This window comes from Triturus cristatus, chromosome 9 (assembly GCF_964204655.1).
Source record: "Triturus cristatus chromosome 9, aTriCri1.1, whole genome shotgun sequence".
Lineage (NCBI taxonomy): Eukaryota > Metazoa > Chordata > Amphibia > Caudata > Salamandridae > Triturus > Triturus cristatus.
Genome location: NC_140592.1, coordinates 413,229,588 through 413,253,842, shown reverse-complemented (window position 1 = coordinate 413,253,842; position 24,255 = coordinate 413,229,588). Strand labels below are relative to the sequence as shown.

The 24,255-nt window shown below is 42.9% G+C and overlaps 1 protein-coding gene across 1 annotated transcript in view; it reads left to right on the top strand.

The window, feature by feature from the left end:
- AXL (AXL receptor tyrosine kinase) overlaps positions 1–20,719 on the top strand; it is a 247,585-nt gene extending 226,866 nt beyond the window's left edge. The window contains exons 16-20 of the mRNA XM_085625286.1: positions 7,242–7,363; positions 10,823–10,932; positions 13,163–13,322; positions 15,021–15,157; positions 17,821–20,719. Coding sequence (XP_085481412.1) covers positions 7,242–7,363; positions 10,823–10,932; positions 13,163–13,322; positions 15,021–15,157; positions 17,821–18,217 — 926 coding nt within the window. The 3' untranslated portion in view covers positions 18,218–20,719. The remainder of the gene's footprint in view (positions 1–7,241; positions 7,364–10,822; positions 10,933–13,162; positions 13,323–15,020; positions 15,158–17,820) is intronic.
- The last annotated feature ends 3,536 nt before the right edge of the window (positions 20,720–24,255 follow it).

The window sequence follows — 24,255 nt, the reverse complement described above, 5'->3', positions numbered from 1 at the left end:
ACGGGGAAGTTAGAGGTCTAAAATGCTATCAAGTAACCAGTCTTTTTTTCTGTGTTGGCCGCCAGTTATGATTCATTCTCAGGAGTTTGGAAATGTTTAACTGAAGTTTGCAATTTTTAAAAAACTAACAGCTGTATTCATTATTAGAATTCATCCTGTTATAACATGATTCGTCTAAAATCTAAATCAACATTTTGCGAACTCTGCTCACTACCCTAAGCACACAGAAACACATTAGGCCATATTATAGAAAGTTCCCTGGGGTCACAACGGTTGTTTGTGCCTGTTTTATTCCCTGGGGCATTTTGGTATGACAAGACTGGACGCAGATGCTTGTGTGGGACTTTGTGCAATACATACCGCTCTGCTGCTAATTGTGTGTTCGCACCATCATTAGAGGGTGTTCCCCCATATGGAAAGAGGTGTGTCATCCCATGTCACTGTCGGAATTTTACGCCTTTGCAACCTCGTCTTATAATAGACATGGGTGCAGACGCAAAGAAACCAGCAGAAGACACAGTGGTTGAGTGCCACATAGGTGTGGTACACAGTCGATGCCCCTTCAAAGGAGGGATGGGGGTCCCATGGACATCCCTAAGCATCCCTTTGCAGGTGTGTGCAGTCACTCACTGTAGTCAACTGTAAGAGGATCTCTGCCCCCTTTGACATGGAGGCCAGGCTGCTGTCTGCAATACAAGACAGACCAGAAGCTTCAAGCAGCCAATCCATGTTTCGCTAGGGATCACATCTGCACTGGGAAGGGTGCATTATCTGTGAAAAGGGGTGCTGTCCCAGTCTGCTCCTGGTTCACAGACATAAGTGAGCTCAGTAGTGCAGAGTGGTACAGTGTACCGAATCCATAACAAGGCCTCCTGGAATTATTTACTGTAAATGGGTTCATCTGCATGAGAAATTGCTGCTATCTCACGAGGCCTCACCTCCCACTTTATTGAAAATTCAGGAAAGAATAGCAGCAGAAAGGACAAGTCAGTAAAGCACTGTCTCCCCACAAAGCTGCTTTAGCATAAAGAGGCCAAGAAGGCACCCTTTGCTCATTGGCTCCCTCAGAGTAAAGTGGTTAGTTAGTCACCATGGGCCCAGTTTCATATTTCCTGCTAGGATGTCAGCAGGACTCTAACACCCCTGCTTAAAACACAGCTACACACCAAAGAGGTGGGAAGACGCGAGTGTCACCTTGTTTCCAATGCTGTGCCGAGGGTTTTCTCATGTAGACTGAAGCATTTTAAGGCAATGCTGACCCAGATTCCTTGGCAGAATGACACACTCGGTTGGGTACAATATGCCTGCTATTTCCTTTGTAGAATGAATAAACAAAATACATTTTCCGTCTGTAATGCAACTGGTGCTCATGTAAAGCGCTCTGATACCTTTGTGTCAAGTTTGCGCTATATAAAACTAAAAAAAAAAAATGATGGGCAATGTCTGCCCAGTTTCTTCCTTATGAGGAAGTGGTCCTTGTAGCACTGTTTGCTCTGTTGTTATTGGTGAATCACGCAGTCCGCAAAGATGTAATGACCAGGAAAGCACTTGTACTGATGAGTGAAGGCGTCAGTAAGGTGCCCTGTGCCCACTGTTTCCCTCATAGACTAATGTGGTCAGTAGGGCTTAGAAGTGCCCTGTTTCAGCTGAGGATGAAGTGGTCAGTAGGGCTTAGAGGTGCCCTGTATCTGCTGAGGATGAAGTGGTCAGTAGGGCTTAGAGGTGCCCTGTTTCTGCTGAGGATGACGTAGTCAGTAGGGCTTTGAGGTGCCCTGTTTCTGCTGAGGATGAAGTGGTCAGTAGGGCTTAGAGGTGCCCTGTATCTGCTGAGGATGAAGTGGTCAGTAGGGCTTAGAGGTGCCCTGTTTCTACTGAGGATGAAGGGGTCAGTAGGGCTTAGAGGTGCCCTGTTTCTACTGAGGATGAAGTGGTCAGTAGGGCTTAGAGGTGCCCTGTTTCTGCTGAGGATGACGTAGTCAGTAGGGCTTTGAGGTGCCCTGTTTCTGCTGAGGATGAAGTGGTTAGTAGGGCTTGGAGGTGCCCTGTTTCTGCTGAGGATGAAGTGGTCAGTAGGGCTTAGAGGTGCCCTGTTTCTACTGAGGATGAAGTGGTCAGTAGGGCTTGGAGGTGCCCTGTTTCTGCTGAGGATGAAGTGGTCAGTAAGGCAGTGCCTGTTCAGTTTCCACTTTAGAATGTAGTGGTCAGTGAGGCACTGTCTCTGAAGTTTCTACTCCAGAATGAAGAGGTCAGCAGGGAACTGCCTGCTCAGTTTCCACTGAAAAATGAAGTGTTCAGTAAGGAGCTCAGCGCCCAGTTTTCACTCCAGAATGAGTGGTCAGTGAGGCAGAATGTCCTCAGTTCCTTAAGCATAATGAAGTGGTCAGTAACTCATTGTCTGCCCTGTTTGCACGGCACAATGAAGTAGTCAGTAAGGGCCCCTCTGCCTAGTAGTTTTCATGGCAGAATAAAGTGGTCAGTAAGGCGTTGTCTGCTCCGTTGCCCAGTTTTCAGAATGAAGTGGTCAGTGATGGTCTGTCTGTCCAGTTTCCACTCTGGAATGAATTGGTTATTAAGGCACTGCCTGCTTAGTTTCCACTGCAGAAAGAAGTGTACAGTAAGGCATGCTCAGTTTCCACTGCAGAATATAGTAGCCAGTAAGGCACTATCTGCTCAGTTTCTACTATAGAATGAAGAAGTCTATAAGGCACTGTTAAGATTCCACTGCAGAATGAGTAGTCTGTAAGGCACTATCTGCTCAGTTTCTACTATAGAATGAAGAAGTCTATAAGGCACTGTTAAGTTTCCACTGCAGAATGAGTAGCCTGTAAGGCACTATCTGCTCAGTTTCTACTATAGAATGAAGAAGTCTATAAGGCACTGTTAAGTTTCCACTGCAGAATGAGTAGTCTGTAAGGCACTATCTGCTCAGTTTCTACTGCAGAATGAAGTACTAAAAAAGGTACTATCTGCTCAGTTTCTACTATAGAATGAAGAAGTCTATAAGGCACTGTTAAGATTCCACTGCAGAATGAGTAGTCTGTAAGGCACTATCTGCTCAGTTTCTACTATAGAATGAAGAAGTCTATAAGGCACTGTTAAGTTTCCACTGCAGAATGAGTAGCCTGTAAGGCACTATCTGCTCAGTTTCTACTATAGAATGAAGAAGTCTATAAGGCACTGTTAAGTTTCCACTGCAGAATGAGTAGTCTGTAAGGCACTATCTGCTCAGTTTCTACTGCAGAATGAAGTACTAAAAAAGGTACTATCTGCTCAGTTTCCACTGCAGATTGAAGCAGTAGGCATGCTTAGTTTGCTGCTTAGTTTCCATGCAGAATGAAGTGACCAGTAAGGCACTGTCTGCTCAGTTTCTACTGCAGAATGAAGTAGCAAATAAGGTACTATCTGCTCGGCTTCCATTGCAGAATAAAGTGGTCAGTAAGGCGTTGTCTGCTCCGTTGCCCAGTTTTCAGAATGAAGTGGTCAGTAATGGGTTGTCTGTCCAGTTTCCACTCGGGAATGAAGTGCTTATTAAGGCACTGCCTGGTCAGTTTACACCACAGAAAGAAGTGAACAGTAAGGCATGCTCAGTTTCCACTGATGAATAAAGTGGCCAGTAGGGCACTATCTGCTCAGTTTCTACTACAGAATGAAGTAGTCTATGAGGCACTGTTAAGTTTCCACTGCAGAATGAGTAGCCAGTAAGGCACTATCTGCTCCGTTTCTGCTATAGAATGAGTAGTCAATAATGCACTGTTTAGTTTCCACTGCAGAATGAGTGGTCCGTAAGGTACTATCTGCCCACTTTCTACTGCAGAATGAATCAGTAAGCAAGGTGCTAGCTGCTCAGTTTCTTCTGCAGATTGAAGCAGTAAGCAAGTTACTATCTGCTCAGTTTCCACTGTAGAATGAAGAAGCCAGTAAGGCACTATATGCTCGGTTTCTGCTGTAGAATGAAGTAGTCTATAAGGCACTCTTTAGTTTCCACTGCAGAATGAGTAGTCTGTAAGGTACTATCTGCCCAGTTTCTACTGCAGAATGAAGCAGTAAGCAAGGTATATGTCTCTTATTCATTCATAATCCAGGATTGTAGATGCAAAAGAGAAAGCCTGATAGGAGCAGTCATGGAGCAGTGCTTAATTTGAGCCAATGGTTTCCGGTGCTCAGCACCAGCACTTAATCATCAACACCAGCCCTAGTTTCATGAGCACCAGTTAAGGATACACTAATTTCTGGTACGCACAAGCAGATTAAGTAATTTGCCCTTAATCACAGGATGTTGAGCCAATACCGAGACTCAAACCTTGTTCCCCAGCTCTGAAGTCAGCAGCTGTGGCCATTATGTCACATCTTCTCTCCACTTCCTGGTTAATATTGTTTTGTATTGTATTGTATTGTAATTGTATTTATATAGCGCTTACTACCCTTGACGAGGCGTCAAAGCGCTTTTTCAGGGAGTAGCACGCTACTCCGGGACCCATAAAGGATTAGTGTTAAATTAGTATAGTGAAATATGAAAGTAATTTAAGTGGTGGATAGGTTAGCCAGTTATTTGGTATCGGAAGGATTGCAGAAGGATAGAAGAGGAAAAAAGTTTTGTATTTATATAGAGCTTTTTACCCCTGATGGGGTGTTGAAGCGCTTTTTTTGGCGAGCAGGACGCTACTCCGGAAACCCATAAAGGATTAGTGGTGAATTAGTATGGTGAAATATGATAGTAATTTGAGTGGTGGATATCAGTCAGATATTTGGATTGAGAAGGATAGCGAAGGGATAGAAGGGGAAGAAAGGTTTGCAATCATTTAGCACCTGTTACCCTTGATGGGCGTCAAAGAGCTTTTCTGGCGAGTAGCACGCTACTCCGGAACCCATAAGGATTAGTGTTGAATTAATATAGTTAAATATGAAAGTAATTTGAGTGGTGGATATGTTAGTCAGTTATTTGGATTGAGAAGGGTTGGGGAGGGGTTGAAAAGGGGAAAAGGTTTGCATTTATATAGTGCTTATAACCCTGATGGGGTATTGAAGCGCTTTATTGGCGAGTAGCACGCTTCTCTGGAACACATAGTTGGCTATGAGGAGAGCCCCGGCACATGTGCTTTTACAAATTAACCGCTGCCAAAGAGTACAGCATTTTCTAATCGTGAGAAAGAGGAAAGTCGGTCATTCGATGTAAGGAATGGAGGTTGACGGGGCCAAGCCGGTGTTCATTGCACAGCAGTCACCACGTGGTCAGAGGGAGCTATTCGCTGGCCAAGGGGTCCGCCATGTTCCTGGGAAAACAGATGAACAGGAAGTGTCTCCTATTGGGACACATTTGTTTTCCTTTTACATTCCTGCTGGCGGGCCCTGGAGTGCTGTCTCTGGGGGTGGAAGGAAGCTATTGCTTTTGCAGCCTAGGGAAAGAAAGGCCTGTGGTTGTGTTTTAAGCGGGGTTGTTACAGTCCTGCGTCTATGCTGGAAGGAAATATGAAACTGGGGCCTCCCCTAGCTCGCGGGGTAAATTCTTGCACTTTTCCTGACATTTGCAGCAGGAAAAAGAAGTCGTGTAGCAATAAAACACTGACAATACATCCTAACATGTCAGTATTTTTACAAAACACATTTGTTAATCATGTAGAGATCATGAGGTGCTTTAAATCAGTGGTGTGCAAAGGCTGTTTTTCGCTGACAAACTTTAACGCATTTCATGATTTTTGTCCTCTACAATTGTTGCAGTGTCCCGGTGTAACTTTTTTTTTTATATACTGTGAGATAATTTTCACTCTATTGGAATTCATCCCAGATGAAAAATGTATGTTCTCTGCAAGTCTAACTTTTATAGCGTTTTTCTAAAATCGTAAAACATTGGAACTTCCGCAACGTTTTCCCAGAGCTTTCCCGCAATTGCAAAAAAACAGTACAACATATTTCCATTCCGTCACTTAAAATGTCTATTTCTAGTAATAAACAGATGTCAAAATACAGAAAAACATGGTTTGTGTGCACTATAGGACAGTCTAGCCCAGCTTGTTTTTAGATTATCGTACAGCTGTTAGCAAGCCTCAAATCAAGATGGAGGGAGGTGGAAGAGTGAAGACAAGGACTTATGACCCCCCCCCTCCCCATTTTAAGTAACCTCAAAGAATACTCCTTACTCAGGACTTGGAAGACAGTAGAAACACTATGATATAGACACTGTTATTTACAGGGCGAAAACTCTTCACCCACCCTTGGGTGGCATGCTTCATCATCGGGACCCTCCTGGCACCGCTCTGAGTGATCCCACTGCGAGCTACCACACTTGTGCGGGTAGCTTGCAAGGTCGTATCGGGGACTTATGACCCCCCCCCCCCATTTTAAGTAACCTCGAAGAATACTCCTTACTCAGGACTTGAGAGACAGTAGAAACACTATGATATAGACACTGTTATTTACAGGGCGAAAACTCTTCACCCACCCTTGGGTGGCATGCTTCATCATCGGGACCCTCCTGGCACCGCTCTGAGTGATCCCACTGCGAGCGGCCACACTTGTGCGGGGTAGCTTGCGAGGTCGTATCGGGGTGGTAGCAGGATGGGTGCTTCCTGAAGAGCAGTAGTGGATATTGTACGAGGGAGTTGTAGTGCAGAGGGGAGCAGGTATAGGTCAAAACAACTTATTGGTGGCAAAAGAACATTTTTATTATATCCCTAACGGGAGGTTAAAAGAAGGCGGGGATTCATTTGACCAGTACAGAGAGGCCAACATGTTTCTGCCCAGCACGTATCCTCAATCGAGGTGTATGGCCATTCATCAGCCCTCCCTGCTATCAAAGCGCATCAAAGAATTGATCAGAGAAGCGCAGATATCATAGATATAATGGATTTACAACTAATAGTCGGGGCTCAGGGTTGTACAACCCACATGGTTGAGGTCCTGTAGTGGGAAGTAGAGTGAGAGTGCTTACTATGAGTCATAGCTTAGAACTTCCAAACATAAAGGTGAAAATTCATACAGTGTGAACACGTTTGTGACGACAACACCGCGCAAGTGACTGTGTGGGCACCGCACAGGTATCTCTTCTTTAATACAAGCATCCACTCATACCCATCTTTCTTGGATCAGCACCGTCTCATCTCTAAGTAAAAACCAGGGGCCACGTTCACTATATACAAAGATAAAGTGCATAGGTGAAAAATCTAAAATAGTGTACAACCCTGACCTCTTGCTTTGTAAGATGAAGTTGAGAAACTCACAGATTTTTACTGTTCTTCTTTGTGCAGGTGTTTGTCTACAGAATACAGAGAATGAAGGCTACCCTTCCCCTGTGGTTCTCCTACCATTCATGAAACATGGCGATCTGCACAGTTTCCTGCTCTACTCCCGCCTCGGAGACTGCCCGCTGGTAAGTAGAAAGCAAACATAAAAGCCCAAATATGGGTTTTAGGCAAACATAATGTGCCTCATACACCATCTGGCTCATTCAACGATAGGCGACTGCTTGCTCATTCCCCCACTCCCCCATAAGTGCACTCTCAGATGATGTAATTGGACAAGGACTTTATGTTGCGTATAGGATATGGACATGTCAGAGCCTTTCTGAATGTCATACCTACGTAGCACTTAATGGTACTTGAAGACTGCCAGCCGTACCAGAATAAATTGTCCAAAATGTTGCTACATGCTGTTGTAGGTGACCGGTTGTAGGTTTAATTTGCAGTTATAATCCCAAATCGGTGTTGCTGAAGGACTGTGGGGCATCTTTACAAGCCCCTATCACCGCCGCAGCGTCACTTTTTTTTTACGCTTTGGTGGAATATCGTCATTCACCATATTTGCAGGGTGACGCCAGTCCTCTGCAGCAAAAGGGTGTGCAGTGGTTGTTGCTGTGGGTATTCCACCGCAACGCTCCTTGCTTTTTGACGCTGCCTCGAATTTACAAGACTGGGGCAGCGCCAAAAACTAAGACCAGGGAGGAATGAGGATACAAGGAAACATTATTCATTTCTCCCCATTTTTTGCCCTTTCTATGTGTGCTGCAGAATGCAGCACACATAGAAAGAGCAAATCGCTATTATTGATTATTGAAAGCGTCGCTTCCTGCACATAAACAATCGCCCCTGAAGCGCAGGCACCCATGAAACATGGCAGCAGGGTGCCTGCACTGGAGCTAGGCAGCTTTTTTAGCACCAGGGCTAGGGGAAATGCAGGGGTGCGCCCAGCCGCGGCCCGTGGAGGGAGTTCCGTGGGGCGGTAAGGCGGGGCGGGGGAGGGGCAGGGTGGGGGGTTCTAAAAACCGGAATATGGATAATTGCAGGTAAGTAACCAATTAATTAAACAAAATGAATTTCGTAGCGCGCACTGCATCGCAAAATGGGATGCAGCGCGCGCTACGAAATTCGTTTTATTTATTTAATTGTTTACTTACCTGCAATTATCCATATTCCGGTTTTTAGAACCCCCCACCCTGCCCCTCCCCCGCCCCGCCTTACCGCCCCACGGAACTCTCTCCACGGGCCGCGGCTGGGTGCGCCGCATTCTTGTGAATACGGTGCATCCCTGCGTTTTAAAAATGTCGGAGCGTGGCGTTGCCAAATTCAGCATAACACTGCGCTCCAACATTTTTTTTAAATATGCCCATGAGTGTCATGCTTTTAGGTTTAGTTGCAGCTGAAAAAAAGAACTATAATTATGATGTCATTGCCCCAACACATACAAATATACTGAAGAGAGCTGAATGTGGCCTAGTTCTTCACGTTTTATACCTTGCACTTCTACATAGGTAGCATATTGTACAGAGAAGAGTTGGCCGGGTTCAAGTCTCGGCAATGACGCTGAACATCCTGTGATTCTTGGCAAATCACTTAATCTCCCCGTGCCTAACAAAAAAAATAATGTGTCCTTATGTAATGCAACTGATGCTATGTAAAGCGCTCTGATACCTAATTCAGGTGAAGTTCGCGCTTTAAAACTTTGTAAAATAAAAAAGACTTATCCGATACAACTCACAACACAACTAATAGGGATGATGATAACCACTGTGCTGACGTGAACATGTGGAATTACTAGAGGGCAGCTCTGGGAGTCTATTTCACTTCATGAATTTAACCCCTTCTGCTCAGATTTTACTGTTTACTAAGAAGCGGTTAATTTGTAAATAAATAAATATATAAATGAGTTCAACTGCTTAAAACGTTTCGCATCAGCCTGTCACCGATGCAGCAAGTTGCCAGGGTTGCCAAATACAAAGGCTACCAATTCTTGATTCGTCTTCCTGTTTCTTTGTCCCATAACCCCTACCCTACGCTTCCTGTCTGTTTATCTCAAACCTGTGGCTTGCTTCAAGTATGATCGTCGATGGAGCAGAGACGAACTCTCATTTTTTATTAGTTATGCAATAGCGCCATCTAGGGAATAGAAAGCAAAACACAGCAGTTTGGTTTAGTGATCGTTGTTTTCAATGTCATTGGAGTTAATAACAAAAACCGTGTTATAAAGCAAAATTCTGTGTGTTTGAGAAACCATGAAATTCATTATTAGTGCCAGAGGCTGGTTCTTATCATAGGCACATATAATTTGTTGCATTTGACTTTTAAAAAATCCTATGCAGCCTCTGCGGTTTCTTAGGATGGATGAATCTAATTTTTAGCAGTTTAAAATCATGCCATTTTCATATAGCATCTGTGGCTAATAATTTTCATTTTCCCCAACTTTCCAATCATAAAATCCCGATGGTTTTATTTTAAAATTTCGAATTTTGCCTCCCAATATTTTATCTTTTTGCTTTGTCACTGAAAAGTCCTAATGATTCCACTCTCAAAGGTTAAACGTCTCGGATACAATTTACTTTTGTCTTTGCGATATCCATTTTCCCTACATGCCGTTCTTCTCTTCTGTTGCATTGTATTGCAGCATTTATACTATCCCCTATGTTTGACACTAGAGAGCTTGCCAACATGGGGAGCAAGCTCCACCATGTAGGGTGTATTGTAGAAGGATGTTGTCTTTGTATTGTGATCCTATGTGGGAAGTGTTTCCATGTTGTGTGCGAGAACCGCAGAGGTGTGGTTATCGTGTCATGAGAGTCGGCGTCAGTAGCAGCTGGTAGGGAATGGTAGATGGTGGGGGGGAGAAAATAAAAAATAAACGTACTTGCGGGTCGTGCTGGTCGCCAGCCGCACTCTTTCCTTCACACAGGAACCAGGAAGCAAGCACCCAGGCTTCCAGCCAATCACCACGTTGCAATGCAGCATTGCGATTGGTCTGAGCACCGCAGTTCGGTGCTCAGACAGGGAATGGGATATAGGGCATGTTCTCCACCCAGGCTGTAATGCTGCCTGGGTGGAGAACATGCAAAGTGTGCAAGTAGATTTGGCCAGCCCGAAAGGGCCGGCCAAACCTACATGGGCACTGAAGGTGCAGCCACTACTCCTCCCTGTGGCACGGGGAGCCCATCCCCGCCACTTCATCTGCAAGCTCAATACAAAAAATAAAATGATAATAACGGAGTGTTATTATCATTTTATTTTTTGTATTGAGCTTGCAGTTGAAGCAGTGGGGCTCCGCTCCTCCGCCTTAGTGGAGGAGCCGCCGCTGGTCGGCGTGTAGCAGTGTGGTGGATGATCAGCCCAAACAGGCCAAAAAGCATTGGACATTCACACTCTTCCCCTAATTTTTAAAGTTTCACCCTTGAACTTAGGCACAGGCATCATAAATGCACTCTCATTTTGTCCCTGGTACTTGCTACGTCCAGCGCTCCTCGCAAGCACACCACAAATTGATTCTAGTCTGAAATATGATATTGTAGTATGTGCTTGATATGGGTTTCCTCTAACTGTCTGTCACCTTTTCTTTTTATTTTCAGTACTTTCCAACTCAGATGCTGGTGAAATTCATGACAGACATTGCCAGTGGCATGGAATATCTGAGCAGTCGCAATTTCATCCACCGGGACCTTGCGGCTCGTAACTGCATGTGAGTTTGTGGCAATTTTGTTCCCTTTTTCAAAACACCATTTTGACTCTTGTTTTCAGAACACCATATTGATTCTTCTAAGGCAGAATACCTTCTCAATTGTACGTGCGTAAATCCTGGGCTCCCACACACGGTGGCCCATGGATGACAGTCAATGCCATATCTCACCCAAACCTCACAAACTCCAAATCAGGATCTCATCTTCTGCAATGGATCAAAGAAGCGGAGGCAGATTTAGGGTTTCTCAGGATTAAGGGATCTTCAAAGTGGTTCACACATGGGAATTAAGAAAGAGATCCCTAGAGGTCAAGTGGTCAATGGTAAAATAATGTATTGCATATATCATATCCCAGGGATACTAAAGCCAGAGTGAGGTAAGTTTAGGAAGTTATCAAACGTACAAATTGATGCTATTTTGGGTTTGTGAGGCTCTGCTGCATACCTCATTCTTGTCATCTCAGAGCGCAATGAGGGAAGGGTACAAGGAAACATACAGTGGTCATGACAACGTCTCATGGCATGGTGCTGCTTTTGTGTTGGTATGCCAAATGGGATCCTTGAATTCATCCCTACAGTTTGAAAGCCAAGCTCAGAAGCCCTATATGAGGGGCCTTAAAGTGTGGATGGCAGGCTAAGGTGTTCCACTGATCCAAGCTGGATCCTGGTGACTATAGTCAAGGCTTCATAGTATTGTATGATTTGACAATGCTATAGGCCGAGTGAAAGAGATGAGGTTTTAACCTTTAACACAGAGCTTTAAGTGGGCCGGCTCCTGCCGGTGCTCAGCACCGGCAGTTCTGAAAAGCAGGTGCTGAGACAGATCCCTTCGGGCTCTCCGTTTTTGCCCTCACCCTCAGGGTGAAAAAAAAAATCTTGACTCTGCAGCAGTACCACCCTTCACTGCCTTTGATGTAACTTCAATAAGACTTGTTATAGTACTTTCATAGTCTCGTCATTTCATAATGGAAACATTTTCTATAGTCTATACAACGAAGCCATAGCTGTTGCCTATTCATATTATGCAACTGACAACCACTGGCAAAGCCAATAGTCATGGCTTATTGTAGGTGTAATGTTACTTGTTGTATTATATATCTGAATGGAATGACAGAAGCAGCAAAATACCAGTCGGGCGGCACACTATGCTAAGAATACATTTTTAGCTTAGGTGTTTTTAAGCCACACCCTTAATTACATCGGCCACGCTCCCTTGAGAGACCCACCCCCCAGTTTTTTTCATTGCACTTAAAGCACTGCTTTTACAGAACCTAAGGATGGTTTGAGGTGGTGGGGAGAGCATTTCATACTGTAGATCTACTTGCAAGGAGTGATATGCTGCTAACTCTTTTGAAACAAGGGGATGGATTTCCTACAGCTGCGGGGAAGCTGACCTCAGGCTGTTTTGGTGGAGGGTGCGGCTGCAAGAATCTGTTTACGCAGTCTGGGGCATGCCTGAAAGGAGCCATGTAAACTTTGCACAAGGTTTAGAATTATGGCCTCTTTGACTGGGATTCTGTGGAGTGACCTGAGGGCAGGCTTGAAATAGTTGTTGCATCTTAGACCTAAAAAAGTCAAGCAAGCTGGTTCCAAATCACTTGCTATTTGTTGAGTGGCTTTTTAAGTCACTCCATTTGTTACAGTATCGAGGAACCAACCCCAGCCAGTACCAAGGCAAACATATCGGGCAGAAGCTGCAAATAACCAATCTCTGTTAGTAAATTTCTGATGGTGGAATATACTCTCGGTGATTGTGTTTTCTTATGGACTTAGAGTGAGGGGATGTAAATGCCCAAACTTAGTACATTTGCGTTAGTTTGTTAATCCCAGCAAAAGAGTATGCGTTTTGTGGCGTTAAAAAAGTATCGCAAATCTGAGGCAAACTCTTTGTAAATCTGGGCCTTAGTATTTAAAAGCATCCAGATTTCTGTGCTAGGAAACTTCTATTGTTGATGTTTCCATACCTTCAATGCTAAAAGGCCTTCCTGCCTCTGCCCGCTTTCATTCTGTACTACAGCGCCTCACTCACGGCTATGTCCATGTGCCACAAAATGTTTCTCACTGTCATGCACCTGCTTTCTGTGATAAAAAGGTCTCTCTGTATCATGCTCTTTGTTTCAGTGACTGTTTCTTTTCCACAAAGACTGCTTTGGGCATGTTCCAGTTTCTTGGCAACGACATTTCTTTTGCGACACACCCCTGCTCATATTCGGTTCTGTGTTTTTTCCAACAGGTTGAATGAGAACATGAATGTCTGTGTGGCAGATTTTGGGCTTTCCAAGAAGATTTACAATGGAGATTACTACCGCCAGGGCCGGATATCCAAGATGCCTGTAAAGTGGATTGCGATAGAGAGCCTGGCAGATCGCGTGTATACGACCAAGAGTGATGTGGTGAGCTATTCAGCATTTCTGCCAAAACAGTCTGTGTTCCTGAGACCCAGTGTCCGGTAGCAACCATGAATTTCCTCCCCCATGTTACCCATTTGGTGAAGAAAATTCCCCTTCTCCTCCAGATATAACATTTCTCCCTAAAACAGAGGATTTCACATTACTACTAAGCTCTTAATCAGTCCCTGAGGCATGAGTCTTTTAAGATCCGTGGTCTGTTTGCTGGTTACCTGATTTTACTCTGTGGAGGTTGTAGCAGGAAGAGATGTGCTCAGAGGTAGGGACAGGGTTACACAGCCTTTCATTTATAGGGCTGAGTGACTGAGGATTTTGCAACTTCAAAGTATTTTACCACCTCCCAAACTATTCTCACACAATCCTAGCTGGCAGTCGGTGTTTCCTACTGGCAGCTGTTCTGAGCCCAATGTGAAATATGTCAAGATTAAAGTCCAATATCTTGTTGAGGTGCCCACAGCACCAGAGACCACCTTGGAAACTACCAGCGGTTAACACCAGGTTTGGGATTCTCAGGCCTATAGTTAACTGGGCACAAATGTTCTCCTCACCACCACTGGTGGGTGGTTCCCCAGAGGTGAGCTAACATATAACACTGGCTTGTGGGTGATATCTGATAGGGACAACAAAAGTTTAAACTCTTACGAATCAGTTCACAAACAAATTCTCAACAGTTCAGTGTATATGAAAGAACAAATAATCAGTAATGTTTCTTCCTGGGGCGCTTTTCCAGGTGGATGTACACGATTCAGACAAAATACTAACTTGTGGAAATCTACTCCGATGACTCAACGCTGTCAAACTCAATTCCTCTAATATTTTTAAATTTAATAAACACATTCATCAGGTAGATAGATCCAACGTAATGGATTCCATTGGTGTTGAAAAATGTCTTTAAGTAATTTTCTCTTCCTAGATCACAAGGATCCCCTTGGCCCCTTTTCCTTTCATGTTATATCCCCACGAGCCACTTTGTTTTTCTTCTCCTTGGTTTCCTTCCCCAACATTCTAGATGCCCCTGCCCTTGTCCAGCTTACCTGTCTTTTGCTTTTTTCTCTACCTCTTGCTCTCTGTCTCTCCCAACCTCCCCATCTCATACTTCATGCTGCCTCACAATGTTTTTTGCATTATTGAGCCAGTGCCTTTCCCTTATATTCTGCTGTTCTTATTTGTCTTTTCACATCCACCCTTACCACTTTTTGCCCTGTTCTTTAAATTCTCCGGGTAATGTCTGTTCTCCTCCCGGTTGGCTCGCCCTGCTTTCTGGTTAGACCTTTTTCTTAATACATTTTTTGCACATAGATCCAATTTCTTTTTTCTAGGAATTGCGGAAGGATTTTGTTTATTTTTTTTTCCTCTCTTTTTAGCACCCCCACTAGGATCCCATACCTGCCCATGGCGTTTTAGGTTTATTTTAACAAGGAGGCCACTTGTCATCAAGTGTACTTTCGCCAGAACTGAGTTTTGTCACTCATCCCCACATCTGCCTAGTAGTTACTAATTTGGATTTTCATGTATTTCATGTTCTTGGCACCAGACCACGTTCAGAAGCAGAATAGTTACTTCCTACAGCAATGGAAGCAGCACTGTAATATAAGTAGAGCAATCCTGACCCCATTGTTTTGGTGAATTAAGGCTCTCTTCAGTGTGCATCAAGCAGTAACATCCTTTCGCTTTCATTTCCAGTGGTCGTTTGGTGTAACCATGTGGGAGATTGCAACGCGTGGACAAACTCCTTATCCTGGGGTGGAAAACAGTGAGATCTACGACTACCTCCGTCAAGGAAATCGACTGAAGCAGCCCCCAGACTGCTTGGATGGGCTGTAAGTATAATGCCTTCCTTCTCTTACATTTGTAATATTACTTAGCAACTCTGTGGGATTTGGGACTCTTTTTGTGTTTTTTATATTGTGCTACCATATATATCAAACAGAGTCAAGTTACCTTGCATGGAAACGCCAACACAGTTGCTAATAACGGGGAACAACCTTTACAACGCAACTTTTACAACGCACTACACTTACAACGCATTTTTTACAACGCACAATCCATTACAACGCATGACATTACAACGCATGACACTACAACGCATTTTTAAAAACTACTTTTACAACGAATTCCATTACAACGCATACTACCATTACAACGCATAACATTACAACGCATAATATTACACTACACTATCCAACACTTACCCTACTGTTGCACCCCCTGGAGTTAGAATAGTAATTTTTACCCCTATACTATCCAACACTTACCCTACTGTTGCACCCCCTGGAGTTAGAATAGTAATTTTTACCCCTATACTATCCAACACTTACCCTACTGTTGCACCCCCTGGAGTTAGAATAGTAATTTTAACCCCTATACTATCCAACACTTACCCTACTGTTGCACCCCCTGGAGTTAGAATAGTAATTTTAACCCCTATACTATCCAACACTTTCCCTACTGTTGCACCCCCTGGAGTTAGAATAGTAATTTTAACCCCTATACTATCCAACACTTACCCTACTGTTGCACCCCCTGGAGTTAGAATAGTAATTTTTACCCCTATACTATCCAACACTTACCCTACTGTTGCACCCCCTGGAGTTAGAATAGTAATTTTTACCCTTATACTATCCAACACTTACCCTACTGTTGCACCCCCTGGAGTTAGAAAAGTAATTTTTACCCCTATACTATCTAATACTTACCTTAAATGCAATTTAATATTATGCGTTGTAATGGTATGCGTTGTAATGGTAGTATGCGTTGTAATGGAATGCGTTGTAAAGGTAGTTTTTAAAAATGCGTTGTAGTGTGATGCGTTGTAATGTCATGCGTTGTAATGGATTGTGCGTTGTAAAAAATGCGTTGTAAGTGCATGCGTTGTAAAAGTGTGCGTTGTAACGACATACATCCGCTAATAACACCTCCGTTTATTGTGGGCAGAAGAAGCGCCGTGTAAACCCCACCAACAAAACTGCCAAACATGTTTCGGGCTCCTGCCCTTCATCACTGGCGGTAAACACTGAGTCATGTCAGCTGTGCTGACTACATCACATTAGAAATAATAGCTCTCTCTCTACATATATAGCTATGCACCTGTGATGCGCTGCTTTACCTAATGGAGTGCAGCTGCTGCTACCACCCTGGCTTGCACCTCGCAGCACCAGTGGTGTCAGAAGGCGCTATAAATGTATGACTTATGCATTTTGTGCGGTGATGCAGACCACCATATTAAAGTGCGTTAGTCTAACCCCTGATGCATGGTATTTTGGTAGGGCTGGGCTAGTGTTCCTTTGTTGTGAGACTTGTGTGCCCCCTGGCCTTGGCACCCCCTTCTTTTAGTGTCACAGACCTTCAAGGGAATGCGCCCCGCAGTTTTCAGACCACTGCAGTAGCATATTATAAACCATCCTGGCACGTTTCCATGCAGCTATTTCTTACCATTTTATGGAGCACTTCTAACTAACATTCACAGCCTGAGTTATGACGATGTTAATGAGGAGTTTTTCATCGATTTGAAGATTCAATCATGTCATATGCTTGGATGGCGTACTGGGGATCATCACTCCGTCCTTTACATTTTCCCTTTCCATTTCTAAACTTTGACGAAGGAATTGCATTTCTTTCCCTGAATGCTAACCTAATTCTAATTTCTTGTCTAGTTATAGCTATGTGTGCCACTCAATTGGTAGCCCCATGTTCTATGCCAATTCAAGTAGTACATTTCTTGATACTTTGCTAAACATATATAAGGTTTTATATCTCTCTTGTCTTTACTTGTGACTAAATTGCTTGATATGTAAAAAAAGCGTACATATATATTTTGAATATTCCAATTTGTTCTGCAGCATCCTCACAAATTAAATATGTATTGCTACTACAAAAACAAGCCCATTATCTCCCTCCACTCTAAACACATATCAAGTGATTGTTAATGTTCTGAAGCTCTTCAGCAAGCAGAACACACTTTCAATAAAATTCTCTGTGGCTAACCTGAAGAATTTCAAAATGAGATATTCTTAGTGTGGATGTAATGTATGTCATATAACTGATATGTGTACAGAAGGTTGTGATTCTTCATTAATCAAAGTTTTTCGAAATTAAGAAACAGTTCTGATCTGGTTTTGTGGGTCATGTTAGATGTTCCTTACACATACACATACATATACACACACATGCACACACACACGCACACATGCACACACACACTTGTAATTAGATTCATTTTTCTCAAGTAAACAGCTCCTTGTCACAGATGCTCAAGCAGGGAGTACGAAGAGTACCCTATCCTTTGGTGGTGAGCTATGATTTTGACCAAGTGCATGCACTTATAAATCAAGCAGTAGGCAGCTTTATTCTAGACTTAGTTGAAAAGCAATACATATAGTAGGATAGATGACATTTGTGGTAAAATAGATTACATGCTAGTTTTTGCATTGTTGTGGGATGTACACAAGGCATTCTGTAAGCACAGTTTACCTTTGCATTGCAGGTATGAGCTGATGTGTAGCTGTTGGATGCTGAATTCCAAGGACCGACCATCCTTCGAGGTTATCCACTGGGAGCTTCAGAAGATCATGAAGAATCTGCCCCCTGTCGAAGACCCAGAAGAGATTCTGTATGTCAACATGGAAGAGATCCGTAAGCCTTCTGAAGTGGATATTGAGCTGGGAGCAGTTGGAGGCTCGGAACTGGAGGAGCCTTGCCTTAAGGGCAGTGCAGTCACAGCAGAGGTTCACCAGCCAGACGGCACCAACCGATATGTCCTCTGCCCCCATGAGTCTACCCGCCTTCTGAACGAAGCACAACTTGTTGAGAATTTGCTGCCCTACCATGGTGCAGAAGAAAGCACATTTGATGATATTATGTTCCGCAGTTTGCAGCAATGACCCAGTCACCCATGGGCATAAGACTATTCTAAAACATCTTCTAAATTTACAAACAATTGCCAAAATAACAGCAAAGCTGAAACTGTCTGTTTACTGCTATTTTGACACTGAGAAAGAAAACACAAAACCAAAAAACATTTAAGAAGAACAACACAAGAAAGAAACACATCTGCAAAATGCCAATTTATGGGCAAAAAATTGTGGTATAACAAACAAATTCTCTTATCAGAAATGTTTTGACTCTTGTACCCTTATGAAGACCTATTCCTTGATTACACCAATATATTGACAAATTTGGTGGATTCTTTTCAACTAATTCTATAAATCTCGAGGAATGTTCTTTTTTAAATCTTAAGAACAGAAGTACAGATTTGAGAATGCTTCTGAGTCTGAAAACGGATATTCATCCCCACCTAAAAGATCTGATATTTTGACGATTATTCAATTACTATAAGCCATAGTGTTTTTCTTGAGAATGTGTTCTGAGCACATTCATCTTGTGTTTGATGTAGCACCTGAAGGGCATTGAATTTCACGGTACAGTTCTTCTTATAAAGTTGTGAGATTTCTCGAAGTTTTTGAGAGGATGGATTTGCTGCATCCATTAACATCTCCATCATCTATTTCACGGACCTCGGAACTCAAAGACAAACTTTGCATTGAAAAGGTCAACAATGATACTGAAAGTGATGCTGTTGAAGACAATATTGTAGTACGGACAATGAGTGTTTTGCAGGTACATGGGAACTGTCTTCAGAATCTTATGGTACTACTTGATTTGTTAAGAATATGTCGATTAAGAATGTTTCCCATCTAAAATGGATCTAGTTGCTACTTCCATAGAAGTCATGACTATTGAAGTATTCTTGAACAAAATGGCACGTAAAAGCCATTGCCAATTAACGCTCAGCCTTATTGTCTGCATTGCTATGTCTTCCACGACCAATGTGTCTTCATGCTGCAGCTCCTTGGGGACCCTTTATATGCTCTCTCTCTTCCTATAAGATTCAGATTGATATTTTAGAGGGAAGTGCACAAAATCCACAAATGAAGAGGACAAATTTTACAATTTAATTTAAGGATGCCCAATGATAGCACTTAATGGGAATGAAGTCCCACTGCTGTGTCAATCAAAATATTTCAGTGTACCCGAACTTCACAAGACATTCCTACGGTCACCTTCAAATATGAATTGAAGTTCTTGTGGGACACGTTCGAAATCCCACAGAGATGGATTGAAGAAAGATATGTTTGTGAACTTGGACTTTTATAATATGCCAGCAACTATCAATTCATATGATTGAGGACTATTGCAAAGGTAGGCTGTCATTTGCCACTGTAAGATAGCCTTTCAAAGAGCTATGAAATGTATTATATAGCAAGTTCTGGAAGGTGAATTGCATCTTTAAATTTGTGGGAGTTTAATGATGATATACAGAATAAGTCGGTACCAGTAACTGAAGTCTTGCATAGCAATGTAATGCTGCCCCCCAGCCAGGCACACCAGTGCCCATCAGCCCTAAAGTGAAAAGGAGGTTCAGACCACATGGTCATTTGAAATATGGCTTGACCAAGGGTGCTAATAAGTGTTATTTATCCCAACGTTTTTCTTTTTAAATTGGCACATGGCTACTGAGGATCTGACTGGGATTTGCTAATTTTACAGAGGCCACAGAGAAATCCACCATATGGTACCGAATGATGATCATCAGTAATTCAGGATCACATAAATCCACCATATGGTACCGAATGATGATCATCAGTAATTCAGGATCACATAAATCCACCATATGGTACCGAATGATGATCATCAGTAATTCAGGATCACATAAATCCACCATATGGTACCAAATGATGATCATCAGTAATTCAGGATCACATAAAAACTGATGAGGTGATTAAGAGGGGAAATGTGCACTTTGTCAAATGGTGAGACCACCCTTCCGCCTTCTTGATGTCATTATATTTCCAAGGGTTTCAAGATTGGAATAGCAAGACATAGGCCTATCCAGGGGGGTGTTTGTCAAAGTTGGCAGTTCCCACCAAATCCATGTTGCCTTTGGCAGTTCCAACTCTCTTTCATCTTCCACTTTCAACTAACAGATTGAAAATGGTTTGACAGAGATAATGCTCTAGGACCTATGTAATCAAATCACCTAAGATTTTTATTATTTGTGCAAATTTGAGATTAATGGAATTGTATTGCAAGTACATGGAAAATATCAAGAGGCTTAATTCGGAAGGGAGGAAAATGTTGTTCATCACCTGCTGCCACCATCTTAAAAGTGTCATCCTCAGCTCTGCAGTTTCTTCGACAGACACCTGCTGCCAGAAATTGTCATAAACAGGACTTCAGGCAAATATTCACGCTCTTCGCTAAAAACATAAGTTCCACATATAGGTACAATCCGGGCCAGTGAAAGAAAACACATGGTTCTAATGGCAAAGCTGGACCCACCCTAGTCCTAATGTCTCATCAAGAAGAAAAAAACAATAATACTCACTGCCAACATAAGGACTGTATGAGCATTAAATTCTAGATTATATAAATGATTGCACTATATGTATCTGTTGTGTACCATATTGCTTGCACCCCACATGGACCTACAATACCACTTCTGCTTTTGGTTGTGGTTGCTGTCACTTTGAAACCTGTGTATATTTTGTAAAGGGATAAAACCTCTTAGTTTGGTTTTCAACTGTTGCTGTCTATTTACCAGTAAAAAGCAGGATTCCCAACATGCTGCTGATACATTGCATGAGAATTGTGGCAAATCTGCTTGTTACAGTTGAGTGTTTTTTAAACAATGCTTTTGTTTTCTCTGTGTGTTTTCCAGTCAGGGTGTAAAACATTATTACAGTTCCAAGTATTACAATGTGTTTAATTGTTTTTAATGTGGACTGCTTGGCACTGACCTTTATGTAAAATATAATACTGAGGGTAGCTTGTTTGTAAGAGCTCCCAGTTTGGGCAGATATGGGAGCAAAGGACCCAAGCCTAGATTTACTTAAATTTTGCGCTCGGCTTGCATCACTTTTTTGACGCAGCTCCGATGCAAAATCTTTTTGGGTACTTACTAAGCCACGTAAAACTTTGTAAACAAAATAATGCATAGCAGTGCATAGTGTTGCCTTACTTTACCTTGCGTTGGGGAGATGTTCCATGGGTGGAGCATGGACATTCACATGCATCTACCATGGATCTTGCCCCAAATCCATATTTGTTAAAGTTAGTAAACATGGCTTTGCACCAATATCTTTATTCCTCTGTCTTACTTTCTCTTTCTATATATGTGCTGTATTCTGCAGCACACATGCAAAGCAGAATAAGCCTCTAAGAACACTTTTTCCTCAGGAAGGTATGCCTTTCTGCAGAAAAACTATTCTGACCACAATAGAGAACCCTAAAGTAGCCGTGCAGGGGTGCCTGCATTGGCGTCAGGCAGCCCAAAGTGCTCCAGCGCTACGAGCGAGCATCCCTGCGACATATCTTAGCCAGATATGGTATATTTCTGGTGTATTTCTGCTCTCTCCCATTGACAAAATGCTGTACAGCAACTTCCCTTGCTGTGTGGCATCATGTCAAAGTTTAGTAAGTCTGGTCTGCTGTTTAAAATTTCCTGTGAGGAGTAAGAATCCTCATCTTGTCTGTTCTGCCAATGATGCTCAATTTAGATATGGAGAGATGGAGCCAACAATCATCACTGGTGCTCGGACGTCTATCTCTATCCAGTCTGTAAACCACCATGTGACTACCAATTGTTAACAAGGCGACATGACTTGATCTAAGATTTCGGGTTGTGTGTAGGTTCATTACAGGTAGCAAAAAGTGACTTTTTGCTCATGCCTGCTTGGGCCTGGCAAAGCTATCCTCCCGCACTCCTCTCCAGTCCAAGCAATATCCAGGAATCTCTCAACTCATATATGCATTTGATATTAGTTAAATAGAGAAGTCATGAATATTGCTTAGGTCTCTGGTTCCACAGCCACCCATTTAACATCATGACCATCAGGACTATTTAGAGCACACAAAAAAGCTTTTTTGCATACAATATAAGCTATGCTCTAATTACAGTGAGGTACAACTATCATCTACGTTTCTAGCTTTTAGTTTTTATACTATGCTATAAATGAAGAGTCATGTGATAAGGAGTCCTTTCTATGACGAAGATGCAGTAATGTAGTTAGGGTGCAGCCATTTTAAGAGTTTCTTCCAGCTGCTCCACCAAAGTGCTACATTTTAAATGGCTGATCAAAGGACATGTTGTACGATGTCATCTGTATCCAGTCCATATCATTCTTTCTCAAACAATGGGTGTTCATCACTTGGTGCTGCAATTAGGGCTGGGAGAAGAATTCCGCTCTGCCGGTGGAGTTCGCAGAGTTATGCCCGCTCCGCACTCTGGGCAGAGCGCAGAGTTCTGAAAAAACTCTGCAAAGTGATGCGGAGGGGAGTTTTTCCTCTCAAGTGGCTTGCCAACACTAAGTTGGCAAGCGCTCGCAAGACAAAATTGCACACTAGACCTCCTCCCGGTGATATTTCTTAACATGGGCAGTCACAGCAGGTCACCACCGCTCACGTTGAGAAATCTGCCGCTCATGTTTAGCAAGCTGAAGCTCGAGTAGGATATCTGCTCGAGCGACAGAAAGCAGGAGTGCCCTCTGGCAGTGCCTTTCACACTGATTTTATAGTGCGGGGCAAACTCCTGGTGCTTAAAAATCAGTGCAAGCAGTGCGACTTAACAGACTCTGCCACTGGAGGAACTCCACAGAGCGCTGAGGAGTTTTTCTGGTACTACGAGAAGTTCCCACTGAGTAAAACTCCGCAATCTCCGCCTAGGCCTAGCTGCATCCATCAGAAGCATTTTGAGAGATGTTTTGGGGCAGATGTGAATTTTGATATTTTTAAAGAACAGGTGTAAAATGCCTTTGGACCGCATGAACTTGACTTAACCCTGCCATAGAATATTGCCTCTCTACAATGGGAATGATATTGATATGATTTTATAATGGGACTAGACAGGAATGGATCCCTCAATTATGACCCCATGGCACCTGCCCACTCCATCCCCCCAACCTCCCACTGACCACCTCGAATTACATGCTCTTTAAATTTCATAACAGGTAAATGCACTGAGGAACTGTCTTCCTGCACAGAAATCATAATTTCCCCTGCTGGCTCTATTTGTTTCATAATAAATAATCCAGTAGTCTCTAAATTTGTAATCCCCGTATCGTCTGTATTTTTAGGCTTTTTCAAGCGGTCATTTTTGAGAATGTAGTACTGTCTCATCGAGCACACCTATGTTCAGAGAAAGAATTTTGCTGTTCGTGTTAATCCTTATTTTGTTCCAATTGGAACTAGACTGTAACCTGATTCAACACCAGTGGCCCTCAAATGACATTAATGCTGCTTTTTGCTCAGTGGCACTCATTCTATGCTATAAAAAGACAGTTCGGTCCTCATTACGCGTGCCCCAGTAAATTGTGATGTATATACAGTAACTCCTGCTACGGCATAGTTCACGATTTTGATTTTTGTGATAATTATTGGCATGTTAAACCTAATGATATTAATCATTGGAAAATTGGCTAGTACTTACGGGGAACAACCTTTACAACGCAACTGTTACAACGCACTACCATTACAACGAAACTGTTACAACGCGAGTGCATTGACAACGCAGGACATTACAACGCAAGTCTTTACATCGACTTGCACTAGATGGCGTGCTAACATTAAAAATAGTGTAGTTTACTATCCCAACACCTTCCCTACTGTTACGTGGACTGGAGTTGGAATAGTAAATTACACTTTTTTAATGTTAGCACGCCATCTAGTGCAAGTCGATGTAAAGACTTGCGTTGTAATGACCTGCGTTGTCAATGCACTCGCGTTGTAAAACTTTCGTTGGAACAGCATGCGTTGTAAAAGCATGCGTTGTAACGTCATACATCCGTACTTACTGGAACATATGGCTTGGGGTGCAATAAGCATCAAAATCTGCATGTTTTTCTCCAAAACCTCATAAAAGATG